We start from the raw sequence: 12,228 nt of genomic DNA, 5'->3' as shown, positions 1-12,228 counted from the left end.
ATATTATATATTTTGAGGGAGCTGGGGAAAGTGATGAACCTGGGAGGTTTTGTTTTGGGGACTTCTGACTTGCATAGCAAAAGGCAAGTAATTCAGGATGGGCCACCCCGTGGTGAAACCTTTCTCCATTAGTGTGTGAGCCCTCTTTGATTCAAAGCATTTTGGAACAAACTGAAACTCAAACGCTTTAATTTTCTCTTGCATGCTCAATCTGCCTGACATTGCAGACATTAAACAGCCTCTCCAAGGAAATGTTTAGAAGACTTGTTTTCTTTCATCTCACCAAGTCTTTTTTACCTCCTTGACAGGCCTCCATCAGATCATATCCCCAAATCAATCTGTGGACAAGCAATTTGTCTATTGCTCTTTCGATGCTCCTTGAAAGGAAAAGAAAAAATGAAAACTCAAAAAGTTTTCAAAAAGTGCTCAGAGGCACTGTCTCCATGTTCGCTTACCCTCAAATATTAAAAAAGAACAACTTAAAAGAATTGCTTTTGGGCTCGCTCTTAACATTAGATTGGTCCCAGAAAAACAAAACTCTGAGCCATATAATTCTCAAGGAAGCCTCTTAGTTTACTGCTGTTTGAAAACCACAAAAATATCTGCAAGCACAATCTCTCTATCAGTCTTTGTAGGGTTTTATGGGTTTTTTCCCCTCTTCTCTCAGTCTTCCAACTTGCAAGAATAGGAAACTCCTTCTTTATGGTCACATCAAGTCAAATGCATTGTCTTCAAGATTTAGATCAGGGATGAATTTGGTCTGAGGTAATTCTGCTAGGAGTCAGACCCACACTTTGTTACAAGTCAAATGCATTGTCTTCAAGATTTAGATGAGGGATGAATTTGGTCTGAGGTAATTCTACTAGGAGTCAGACCCACACTTTGTTGTCTGTGCCCTAAGTGCTTTTTGGTTCTCCTAGCTTCACGATGGAAATAGATGATCACATTGTTCATGGCCTTGTATACCTTCTCCAAGCACCTTAAATACAGCTCTGGCTTCCTACAGAGAAGATAGCTCTTGAGGTCACAACAACAGAGGGTGTGTGGGCTCCACCCCCTGGACAAATGTATTCAGATGCTTGTGCCTTAATTCCCCCACCCTAAAAATAGGGATTAAACTCACCAACCTCATAAAGAGGTTGAGAGACTTGGAAACATTAATTAACCTAAACTCCTCTGAAGCCCTCAGGGCCTTGTTACATGGTAACTTTAGGTAGCTTCTGGAGCTCTTAACCCCTGGACTGGCTGGATGTTAACACCTTTGAAGTGGCTTAAAGCACTCCATATTCAGCTTAATGTTACCTCACTCCAGAGTAGGATTATCTTTAATCTGCCTAATTTTGCTCCTGTTCCATTAACTTGTGGCCACTCTCCACTGTTTTTCTGCCCAAGTTGAAGTCCTCCAGCATCCCAGGAGACAGTGGGTGAGCTGAGAATCCAGGGCACAGAGCCTCACCGGGAGCAGAGCCTGTTCACGTGGCAGCAGGAAGCACTGGGGCTGCAACACTTGCTCTGCTCAGCGGGAAGAATGAGACACTCCTTTCCCCTACCTCTTAGTCCTGCCCCTGCTCACCAGGCCTCGAGTGGCAAGTCACAGCTGTGCAGGTGAGGGGCAGTCAGAGCAGGTTTTTTGCTGCCCATGAGACTGCTCCACTAAATCAAACTGCACCGAGGGGATTATAATTTGTTTATTTTACAGGGTGAAGTCTGACAAGGCCTGATAAAGAGGATACAGAGATGCACATTAATACTGCTATAGTCACACCACATTGGCTTTGGAAGGGCACTTCTGTTTCACAGGTGCCGCCAGCAGGTTTTTTGCTCCTCCGGCCAAATTCGGAAGTGAATCAGAAGGCATTTTTGCCATTGCAATTTACACCTTTATTTGGCCCCCCTGAGTGGGTATATTTCAACCAATGCAGGTGGCCAAATTCAGAGTTGACCCATTAAGGAGAATCAGCTCAACGCTGGCCAATGGGTGTGAATCTAATGGATCCTAACTGAGCCTACTGCAGTCTAATGTACATGTTGATGGAGCTGTAAAATATAAGCCTCATTAATCATTGGGTCTTCCAATGTCACCTGTCATCTCTCCAGTTTGGGGCAGACCAGACACAGACTTCAATGAGCCCAAGACACTCACAGTAGGGCTCCTGCATGCAGTCACCAAATACGTTCATTATCCATCCCATGCTCTCCTCACCCCCGTAGCTCTTGTGAGGAAGAGAGAGAATTCCCCCTTAAGCTCAGAATATTTCTTCGTTGAGCAGCGGGTGGGTTGTTGTCATAAGTAATTATGCACCATCCTAACAAGCAGTGGATTAGCTGTTTCTTTCTAATTGTTCATTCCTGACTCACAATGTGCTCAGTACTGCACAAGATGCAGTTATGAAGAAAGCTTATAACTTAGAAGACAGCCAGAACCATGATATTCAGGAACACTCACAGAAAGAGACATTACAAAAAATATCCTGTTTATCATGCCGGTCTTAGTACCCACTTGGGTCACTCAGGAGAGATGCATTAATAGGAAGGACAGGGACGAGGATGGGGCTGGCGGGGGGGGCGGGTGCCTGGCATATCTATAAATTAGTTGCCTGGTGTATTTATGCAACTGTTGTCCAATGCAAGCCATCAATTTTCAAATGGCTATTTTTAGCTTGCTGTACTTGCTGTTGCTTGATTGCTAAGCTGCACAATGTTGCATTGTCCCATTGGTTTCACATGACTGGTAGCAGGGCACAAGCGGCACAGAGTGCCAGGGGCTCTGAATCAGAGAGTTATTGGGAACAAAATCCCTAATATCTCATGGATTCCAAACCAAGGAAGCATCTCTCTTCCAGCATCTGCTGCGAGGGGACAAAGCAGGTAGCCATGGGTCCCTGGAGTGACCTTTAAAACCAGAAGAGACTATTGACCAGGAAAAGAAAATGAGACCTTTGCAACAGGATCTTCGGTCACTGCAAAGGAATGAAGGATGCTTTCCAGAGGCTTTGCTTAACGAGCAAAAAGGCACACCCTCTAACCTTCCAAAAAGCCCTTCCTCACCAGCCTCTCAAAACACAACCTTTGGGGGCATTTTCGTATGTGCCCTTGGGTAATACATCCATCTAGTGCTCATGCAAACTACAGTGCCCCACCAGTATCCACAACAGAGCTGGGGCTGCGCAGGGTCACAGATCCTGCCAAACCACCACCCCAAGGGTACAGCTGATGCGTTGTCGCTTTTCCCAGCAGACCTGCTACTGCCGGCCAGGAGGCAAGGATATCAAGTTCTTTCCCTTTTCCTTTCTCCTCCTGGCTATTTTTATTCCAGCTGCTCCCCATGCTTCCTCACAGCTGCTTCTGCAACTCACAGTGAAGCTCAAAAGGGAAATCAGTGGCTAGGACAAGAATGGAAGGCACTTATTCTACCCTGCCGCCCAAGACAGAAGACAGGGAGCATGCATGGCTGGAGGAGCTAGGCATCTAATGGAGGGGATAAAACTGAGGACAGAAACATGCTATGTATATTGGTCACATGGTAGACAGGGCCAGGGGAGGCCAAGTTCAAAGAAAGGAAGAGTTTGGAGTGGGCAGGAAACCAGACACTTAGGGAAAAGGCCTGATGGAAAGGAGGCGGTTGTGAAACCAAAGGGTGAGGAAAGATGGTGGCGGGGTGGAGGGAGAGAGAGAATGAAGGATGAATGAATTCATGCCTCTGGCACAAAGGGTTCTTTGGGTAAATCCGATCTCTCTTATTAGACCAACTAAAATAGTTGGAAAAATTCTTCTTTGCAAGCTTTCGGGTACAAACGCCCTTCTTCAGGCAGAGGAAGCGTCCGCAGTCAGCAGTGCCATGTGTGACCTTCTGCAAGGAAATTCACCTCTGTGAGCCCCAACCCTTCCCACTGTGAAAAGATGGGTAATGGCAATGATGTTTAACTCACACGTATATGACAGAACCTCGAGGTTTTCAGAGGGAGGATGTTTTATATCCACCATCCCAACAACGCCAGTTATTCTGGGTATGGGCAGACTCCTTGCATTTCACTACCTGCATGCTGATCACAATGAAAAATCTCTTTTAAAATGGCCCCCAGATCTCTCTCTGGGGCCGATAACCTCCACACTATATTTCTACTGTGAACTGTGTTCCAGATGCTCTAAATATAACTTGGCTTATTTAGAGCAATGCTTGTGAGGGGCTGTCAGCACTGCCACTCTGGAGTGGAGAGACGAGATGGGATGGTGGATTGCACAGATGGCTAATCAATCATTCCCACGAAGAAGATTCTAATTACCCAGTAATAATTACACCATGCAATCTATACCTGACACCCATCAGGCACTCTCTGTAAAGGAGCCATTCTTCGAGTGTGGGCTCCCCTGCTCTCCGTTGTTTGGTACAATGACGAACTGTCACTTGATAACACAATAACAATGCAAAGTACCTGGAATGGCAACATGGAAATTATCTGTGAAGGGGAAGGGATAATAGTGAGGGAAGACTTGATGGCAAATTGCTGCTTTCTTGTTATTGGTCTTTTCACGTTGCCTCCTGTTACATTTGTGTTAAAAGTTGGTTGGATCCCAGTTTGGTGCCTGCTTCTCCTCTCAGATCGATGACATTGAAGACTTACTTTGGAATTAGACAAAGGCTAGAAGAGCTGAAAAAGCAGCTAAAGCAATGCCGGTGCCTAGCTAAAAATACCCACCCGTTGCCTCAGGAACAGAAGTCAAGTCTGGATTTGAGTTCCACTTGGAGAGCTTTGCACAAACTGCTGCTAAACATGAGAGTTAGAGAAAGAAAACCAAACAGAAAAATAAGGACTAAACAATGTGAGAAGGATGAAATGTAGCTGGAGGAACAAGGGGGCATCAGTGAGGGTCACAGAAGAGTGCTGGAGGAGCACATGAAGGTGAACCTAGAGACTGCATCTGAGGAAGAGGTGCAGTCTGAAGGGGTCATTGCATGAGACTGTGACACTGAATGTGGAGGGATTTGAAATTGGAGGGTGGGGGGGATAATCAAGGTAGATCAGAGTACAGTGCTAAGGCAGACAGCACCAGCTTGAAATGAAACATCTGTCTACGCTGAGAGAGATCCAAGAAGTAATGTTGTTCCCCACAGTAACTAAGCACTTTTGGATCAGCAACTTCTCCTCCGCATTTGGAACAGGCACCTACCATCCTGGTTATTTACCCTAGGGGAGATATTAATTTGCTGAAGACCAGAAGCCATTGTCAATGAAAGGGAAAATCAAAGGAGGGAAAGACAAGAAGAAACAGACAGGAGAAACAACTGCAACTTTATTCTTTGCTCCCTGTGACAGATCCTTTGTGAAATCACAGCCTATGTAAGCATGCTGTGAGCGTTGGCAATGGACCAACCTGTCAGCATATTCCTTTGTTTCACAAACCCATCACATGCATACCTCCTAATTTGGGCTTGCTGGGTCTTCTCTTAATTTGGTCTGCTCCCTCCACCCCCACTCAGGTCCCCCACCCTTGAGCCTTGTGAGCTGGTGTCACTTTATCTCATATTATGGAACAGTGTGGTACATGCCCACAATTTCCTGGACTATGTGTATATCCATTGGCCTTGTTGCTTGCGTGGGTTAGACACCCTGCCTGCCTTGAAGGCTATGCAACTGTGCAAGACCCAGGCCTTTAGAAATCAATTAACTCTTGCCACTGCTCTGGATCATTATTCTAATGCATATCTATTTTACCTACAAGCCAATTCCCACCAAAACATGGGGATATGTTGGAATATGCTAACAAGTTGGCACAAAGGAATATGCTGGCACTGGAGAAATGTCCACCGAAGTGTTGCAGTGTTAGCTATCCAAATACAAGTTTAGCAGTAACTATAGTGCTGCCACAATGCAATGTATGGAAGTCTCTAACCATGTCCGTTTTGAAATTTTCTGCTTCCAGAAATTTGAATAGAGTGAGAACAAGCTGAGGGCATATCCAGAACATAAGAGCAGCCATTTACTGGGCCGTCCCCATCTAGCCCAGTATCCCGTCTCACACAATGGCAGGGCGGAAGCTGAGGGAGGACGTGAACCAGACCTGCCCATTATTTCCCACCCCCTGCTCCTCTACCATTGCAGTTTTCAGTGTTGACACATTTAAAAAGTTGTAAGTCAAAGGCTGCACCTCTATCTATCATGATGGATGGACATTTCCTCCATGAATTTGTCCAGACTCCTCTTGAAATGAATAAAGGTGCTATTATCTCTCTAAGCAACTTGGCTCGTGACAGAGTATTAAACATCACCCCTTCCCCATTGCCTTAGTAACATATCTTAACCTTTAGCTCAACGCATCTCAGTCTCCAGTGTCATTGCTTTGCTAGGACTATCAAGGGCTTTACTAATTAAGACTAATTATCATGCTGGCTCTTGTGACTTAGATGCCTCTGCCACAGACCAACCAACAGCCACGAGGGAGTCACAGTCGTTGGTCAACAATTATGAGTTTTAATTCTGTCCAACACCATGAAAAATCAGTTGTTCCTTGATGAATACACACCATTCTGAAGCACACAGACTGCTTGAAATCAAAGCCAGTGGCACAGACAGGCAAATCATACAATAATGGGAAATGCATTTCTTGCTGTCAAAGATGAATAATCAGCTACACCTTAACATGATACAGAGCTGGAATGGATATAGGAGCTGGACAGAACAAAGCTCATACACTAACCACCAGACTGTGGGTCTCAGTCTCAATGGATGAAAACTGGTGTCCCACCATTGAAATCGGCAGGTTTGCACCAAGTTACACCAACTAAGTGTTTGTCTCCATGCATAGGAGGGTGAGGGAGTGGGGAGAACAGAAAAAGAAATGTATTGATATAGACTGGAGGAATTGCAAAGAAGGAAAGTGTCTCCCTTGGTTTCTATCTGATGCAATCTAGCAAGCTCTGCTTTTCTAGTGCAACCACTGCCTCGGCATTAGACGAATGGGTTTTCAAGCCACAGCATGTATTATCACCACTGAGTGAAGTGGTAAAAGCAAAAAGCAAGAGAGAAATCTCCTCATTGCTCCTCTGTAAACAGGCCAGAATTTAGAGACATAAACTACAGCTTTTCTTTAATGGCAATCAATGAACTATGCTAATTATGTGAACTCTCTCTTACAAGAGGGAAGGAAGGAAGGAAGAAGGAAGGAAAAATGACCAGGATGAGAGTTGAATTGGGCACAGACATTTTGCAAACCCTGTTCTAGAAAAAATGTTTTGCTGGATGGTGAGAAAAGGGGTAACTAGAAGAAATATGAAGGGTGCAGGCTTCCTGTCTTCAAATCTACCCCATTATTAATGGGGCTATTATCAATGAAGGCCCCTGAATTTACAGATTGTATTGTAGGAAACGAGCTCAAATTGTTTTGTAAACCTTAATTAAGCCTCACGACATCTTTGCAACAGCCAGAAGCCCTGTTCCTCCCAAAAGTCATGCAACTTAGGCAGAGCCAAGCAACAGAACTGCACAAGTCCTAATTCCCAGTGCTTTGCCCTAATCACAAGACCGTGCACACTCTGAATACTTCTGAGTATAAATTACAGAGACAAGGATCTTCTGGGACATGTGAGAATGGGCTGGCACATGCTCAAGTACCGCTTGTACTTGTAGGCATATATAGGTCATTCCCAAAGTGTATGAGTTGAATTTATGGAAACTGGAAGCTGTCTGAGATGGGGACAACCGCTCCCCATCGTATGTGTAAAATGAAGAGAATGACAGGAGCTGAGCCCTAATCATGGTCTTGCAATACCACTGGAGTACAGATGATCACCATAACCAACAACAGAGAGATTTTTGCAACAGAGGGAGCTTCAGCTACCACAGATGTGTGGTCATTTGGGGCTTATGGAAAGCCAGGGTTTGCTTTTGCATTATTGACAAGCATGCAGCCAGAAGAGGCTATCCCTGCAACGCTGTCACTTCGAGAGCTCACACATTTTATTTGTGTTCATGTTTCACGTCGTGCTAAAGTTGCTGCCTTAGGCAACGAACAAAGCTCAGGATGACAAATGCCAGACATAATTAAAAAACAGAGGGGGGGGCGGGGAAGGGAAAGGAATAGAAAGCTGGCAACATCTACTCCTCCACGCTCTATCTTCCAGGCTCTGCAGTTTTTCTGGTTCATTGACCCCAGCTGTATTAAAGTACTATGAGCCAATGCAACTGTTGCACAGTCTGCTGTCCCAAAGAGGTGATGACCTTCACCATGATACCTGCCCCCCATTATATCAGCCACGCTACTGAATGCCACTTCCACCCAAATCCCACCCCTCAAATCAGGTACCCCACAGATCTCGCAAATCAGTCTGTCGACAAACACAGCAAAACATGCCTATTGTAAATTGTCTTCCTACCCTGGTCTGTACATGGCTGGTGTGTGACTTGAAACATGATGGTTCATCTTCTACAGTTAAGTTACATAGGTTCATTAAAAATAGGGCTCCTTTTGCAGAAGGAAACCCATCTAATATATGGACAATTGGTCAAGATACACAGAGGTCTTTGCACATGCACATACACGTTGCGGCTTGCATGCCACTTAAAAAAAAAGATCACTAAGTGATGTGTTGATAACAGATCAGGAGCGATGCCCACACTCATCTTCTACAGTTAAGTTACATAGGTTCATTAAAAATAGGGCTCCTTTTGCAGAAGGAAACCCATCTAATATATGGACAATTGGTCAAGATACACAGAGGTCTTTGCACATGCACATACACGTTGCAGCTTGCATGCCACTTAAAAAAAAAAGATCACTAACTGATGTGTTGATAACAGATCGGGAGCGGTGCCCACACACAGCACTGTGAAATCACTACATGTCTATTTTAAGCTGTATTTCCCTCTTACAACCCAACCTACAGCTAAAATAGACCACACATTTTTCTCTTTCCTGATATCCTTTATGTGCTTTTTTTTTCTCCTTTGTGCCTTACTTGGTGTGCTGAATACTTACCTCGGCTTTTTTTTTTTTCGTAACCAAAAGCAGATCTTTTTTTGGTTATAAAATTCCCCCTGAAACCAAAAGTAGCAACTCATAGCTTTTAAAAACATCTCATAGCCAAGTGATCTGAAGAGGGGACCCGTGGGTATTCTGCATTGCAGGCAACCCTGTGGGAGCAGATCTAGTATTTCAAATCCATGCCATCTCCTCCCATGATTCTGCACATATTTAACATGAAGCCCCTTTAAGACACTGCCAGCATGTCCGTTGGATTAGCTTTTGCAACCTGGCAAGTCGACAGAGTTGCTCTTGTTGGCATCCAATGAATCAAATCAAAGCACCGGGTATTGCAAGTATAGCAAATAACTAAAAGTTAATTTTCACGGACTCCAACAGTCACCCTTATTCCTGTTCATTTGCCTTGGCTAAGTGAGTGTGACTGCTTGAATACAACAGGATGTCTGTGGGAAGGATATCCTCCAGGGACTTGCAATTACAAGGGCAAGTCGAGCCCTACATCTGGCTCCCACTATATAAATCAGGCTAGGAAATCAGATCCTTCTACCAGGAGAGGAACTGAGTTTTGCCTCCAAGAGCCACTCCTGTCCCTTGTGCTTCAGGGCTGGCTTTGCTACTCAAAAAGGCTACAACCTTCTTCTCTAGAAGCACTCCAATACTTGGACACACAGTTCAATGACTTTCTATTCTGAGTTATGGTCCACAAATACATTCAAGGGGGATGCATTTAAAAGCTGGTGCGATTTAAAAGAGGTATCCTGCATTCCAGAAACGGGATGTCAAGCTTTCCTTTGCACATGCGTGCACGCATGTGCACAGGAGAATACAAGTGTGCAGTGCTCTGCCTCATAGCTGAGCTTACTCTTTGTGAAATGCTAGCAAAAAACTCTTTGCACTGCACAACTGGATTTTTTTGTTTGCTTCAGTCGCAGTGCGGGCTGTGTCTACTCTGTAATCAATAACAGTTAACAAGAAAAGATTTCAGTTCGTGGTACTTACTTGGGGTGTTCAGCAGACGTGACTTTTTGCAGTAGTAAGCCGCCTCCTGCTCGCAGTGTTCAGCACTGTTGATCATGGCTTCAAGCTGCTCCATGCTGCCGTTGTAGCTTAAATACATGGTATACGGCTTCTCAGGATCGGCTCCATGGACTCGGTTGAGCTCGGTGTTGTTGTGTTGTACTGCAGTCCAGATCTTATCTTCTGTTAAAGGAAGGGAGCGATCAAAATGGGTATCGCAGCAGAAACAAGAGGCAATAAAGGACCGAGAAGTAACTGTATTTGCTACATTGCCTATAGAATTAGCAAAACCCAAGATCTGGAAATGTGATAAAAGGTGGATTGGATTGACATTAGAAGCTCCCCTGCCAAGTTACAGACCAACCCGCCTGCAGAGTCAAAGATAAAAACCATCAACGCCTCTGGAACCGCAGGAGGTCCGGAGGGATGTCTCTTGCCAGGGACCTGGAGTAATTCAGATGCATTTCAGCAGTCTTTGGCCTCACTGGAGGATGCACATTGTAAGGCCTAGGAGTGATAATATCTTCCTTTTGCAAACATATCGTGATTTGAGAGCACACTAGTCATTTTATAATAATAAATGAACCGCTGCTGAGCTACTTATCCAAACCACCTGACGCAAACCGCCAGCTCACCAGGAAGGTTAAAATGAAGATGAAATTCATAGTGCTGTGTTACACAAGTGGCTGTTTCCAGGAAATCAGAATATGCATTTTATTTCCCAGTGTTCACATTCTTCTGCACTGATCTCAAGTGGTACCTTGCAACAGTCCCTGCTCAAGGCAGTACCAACACACATGCCTATACTCGATCCTATATTGAAGAGTTTTTGTCCATCAGGACCCCTTGAAAATCATCCCATTTTTCATTGCTGAAACTCCCTACTGAGCAAGCATGTACTTAAAAATCTGGCCTTATACGTGTGCAACCTCTGGAACCAACTGTGCAAACGTTTCTGCTAGTCATTGCGCATGATGCCACATTAATGTGAATGGGACGGCACACTCAGGTCTGGAACGAGGCATTTGCAAGATCAGCCTTGTGCTATACATTTATTAACACCCATGCAGTAGATTCCTTCTTTGCTGAATAGAGAGAGTGTCACCCATGCATTGCAGTGCAAGTCTGTTGGATAAGCTGTAAAAAATTAGCGAGTTCTAATATTTCTAAAGAACTGTACATTTTCAGTCTTATTTGCAGAAATGTGAGTGTGGCAATTGAGAGAGGTGAGAACTGGGAGGAGGATCAAGAATACTTCAATGTGTACGTGTATAGATAGCTATAGATACAGCTATAGCTTTAGTTGTATCCCATTTTGATATAGTTATAGCTATATAGCTATAGCCATAGCCATAGATATATAGATATAGATGCAGAGAAACCCGAGGCTGAGGCTGCATTTGGTGCTTTACAAATTAATTGTAATTCATGATACATTTGCAGTTACTTCTCCTAGTTTACACTTCAAGCCTAACAACTCTATGGCTACTAAAAACAACTGTAATATATTCAAGACAGATTAGAGAGATTTCTGCAAAATATATTCATAACTGGATGGATTAGAAAGACTTCTGCAAAATATATTCATAACCGGATGGAAGCTTTCTTCTCTTGAATATTATCTGTCCAAAGACACTCAGATGACAGACAGATAATCATGAACACCTGGTGACGGAGAAGTTGTGCAGAATGTCAATTCCAAAACCCCATTGCAAGTTTAGGAGAAATTACTCTCCCAACGATACGGAAAGACCTTCAAATGCTGAAAGTCTAAGAAGAGTTAGCATTCAACAGTTCAAACAATGATTCAGAAGGCTCTGGTCATTTCTTTGATGATAGATAGGGAGAGTTTTGCTTGTAAATCTCTAATTCAATTCAGGGGTTGTTAGAGAATCGTGGATATTACTTTCCAAACCTTGAGGCTGAATTTGAACTTTAATGATCAACATTCCAGTGTAATGTGCAACAAACAAAACATACATTATAGCTGCAAGAGCTGCTGCAAATTTAAGTGTTTTCCAGAAATGACCCCTAATGTTGGAGATAAAGCATGCGACCAAATTCAAGGCAGCAATACAACATAATACCTTAAGACTCGAGAAATGTCATAACATACTCATGGTGCATCTCAAGGTAGTCATCCATAGCAGCCAGACTCTCTCAGATTTTCCTCCATAGTCTCCAAAACTAACAAGGCAAAAAGGGGATTTTCAGAAACAGCTGAGCACTCAC

General features: G+C 44.0%; 1 protein-coding gene across 1 annotated transcript in view; it reads right to left on the bottom strand.

Moving 5' to 3' along the window:
• Positions 1 to 12,228, bottom strand: part of CNTNAP5 (contactin associated protein like 5) — a 446,813-nt gene that overhangs the window by 100,956 nt on the left and 333,629 nt on the right. The window contains exon 13 of the mRNA XM_025203314.1: positions 9,979 to 10,176. Coding sequence (XP_025059099.1) covers positions 9,979 to 10,176 — 198 coding nt within the window. The remainder of the gene's footprint in view (positions 1 to 9,978; positions 10,177 to 12,228) is intronic.

The sequence above is a fragment of the Alligator sinensis genome, unplaced genomic scaffold (assembly GCF_000455745.1).
Source record: "Alligator sinensis unplaced genomic scaffold, ASM45574v1 scaffold510_1, whole genome shotgun sequence".
Lineage (NCBI taxonomy): Eukaryota > Metazoa > Chordata > Crocodylia > Alligatoridae > Alligator > Alligator sinensis.
This window is presented reverse-complemented; position numbering and strand designations above follow the sequence as displayed.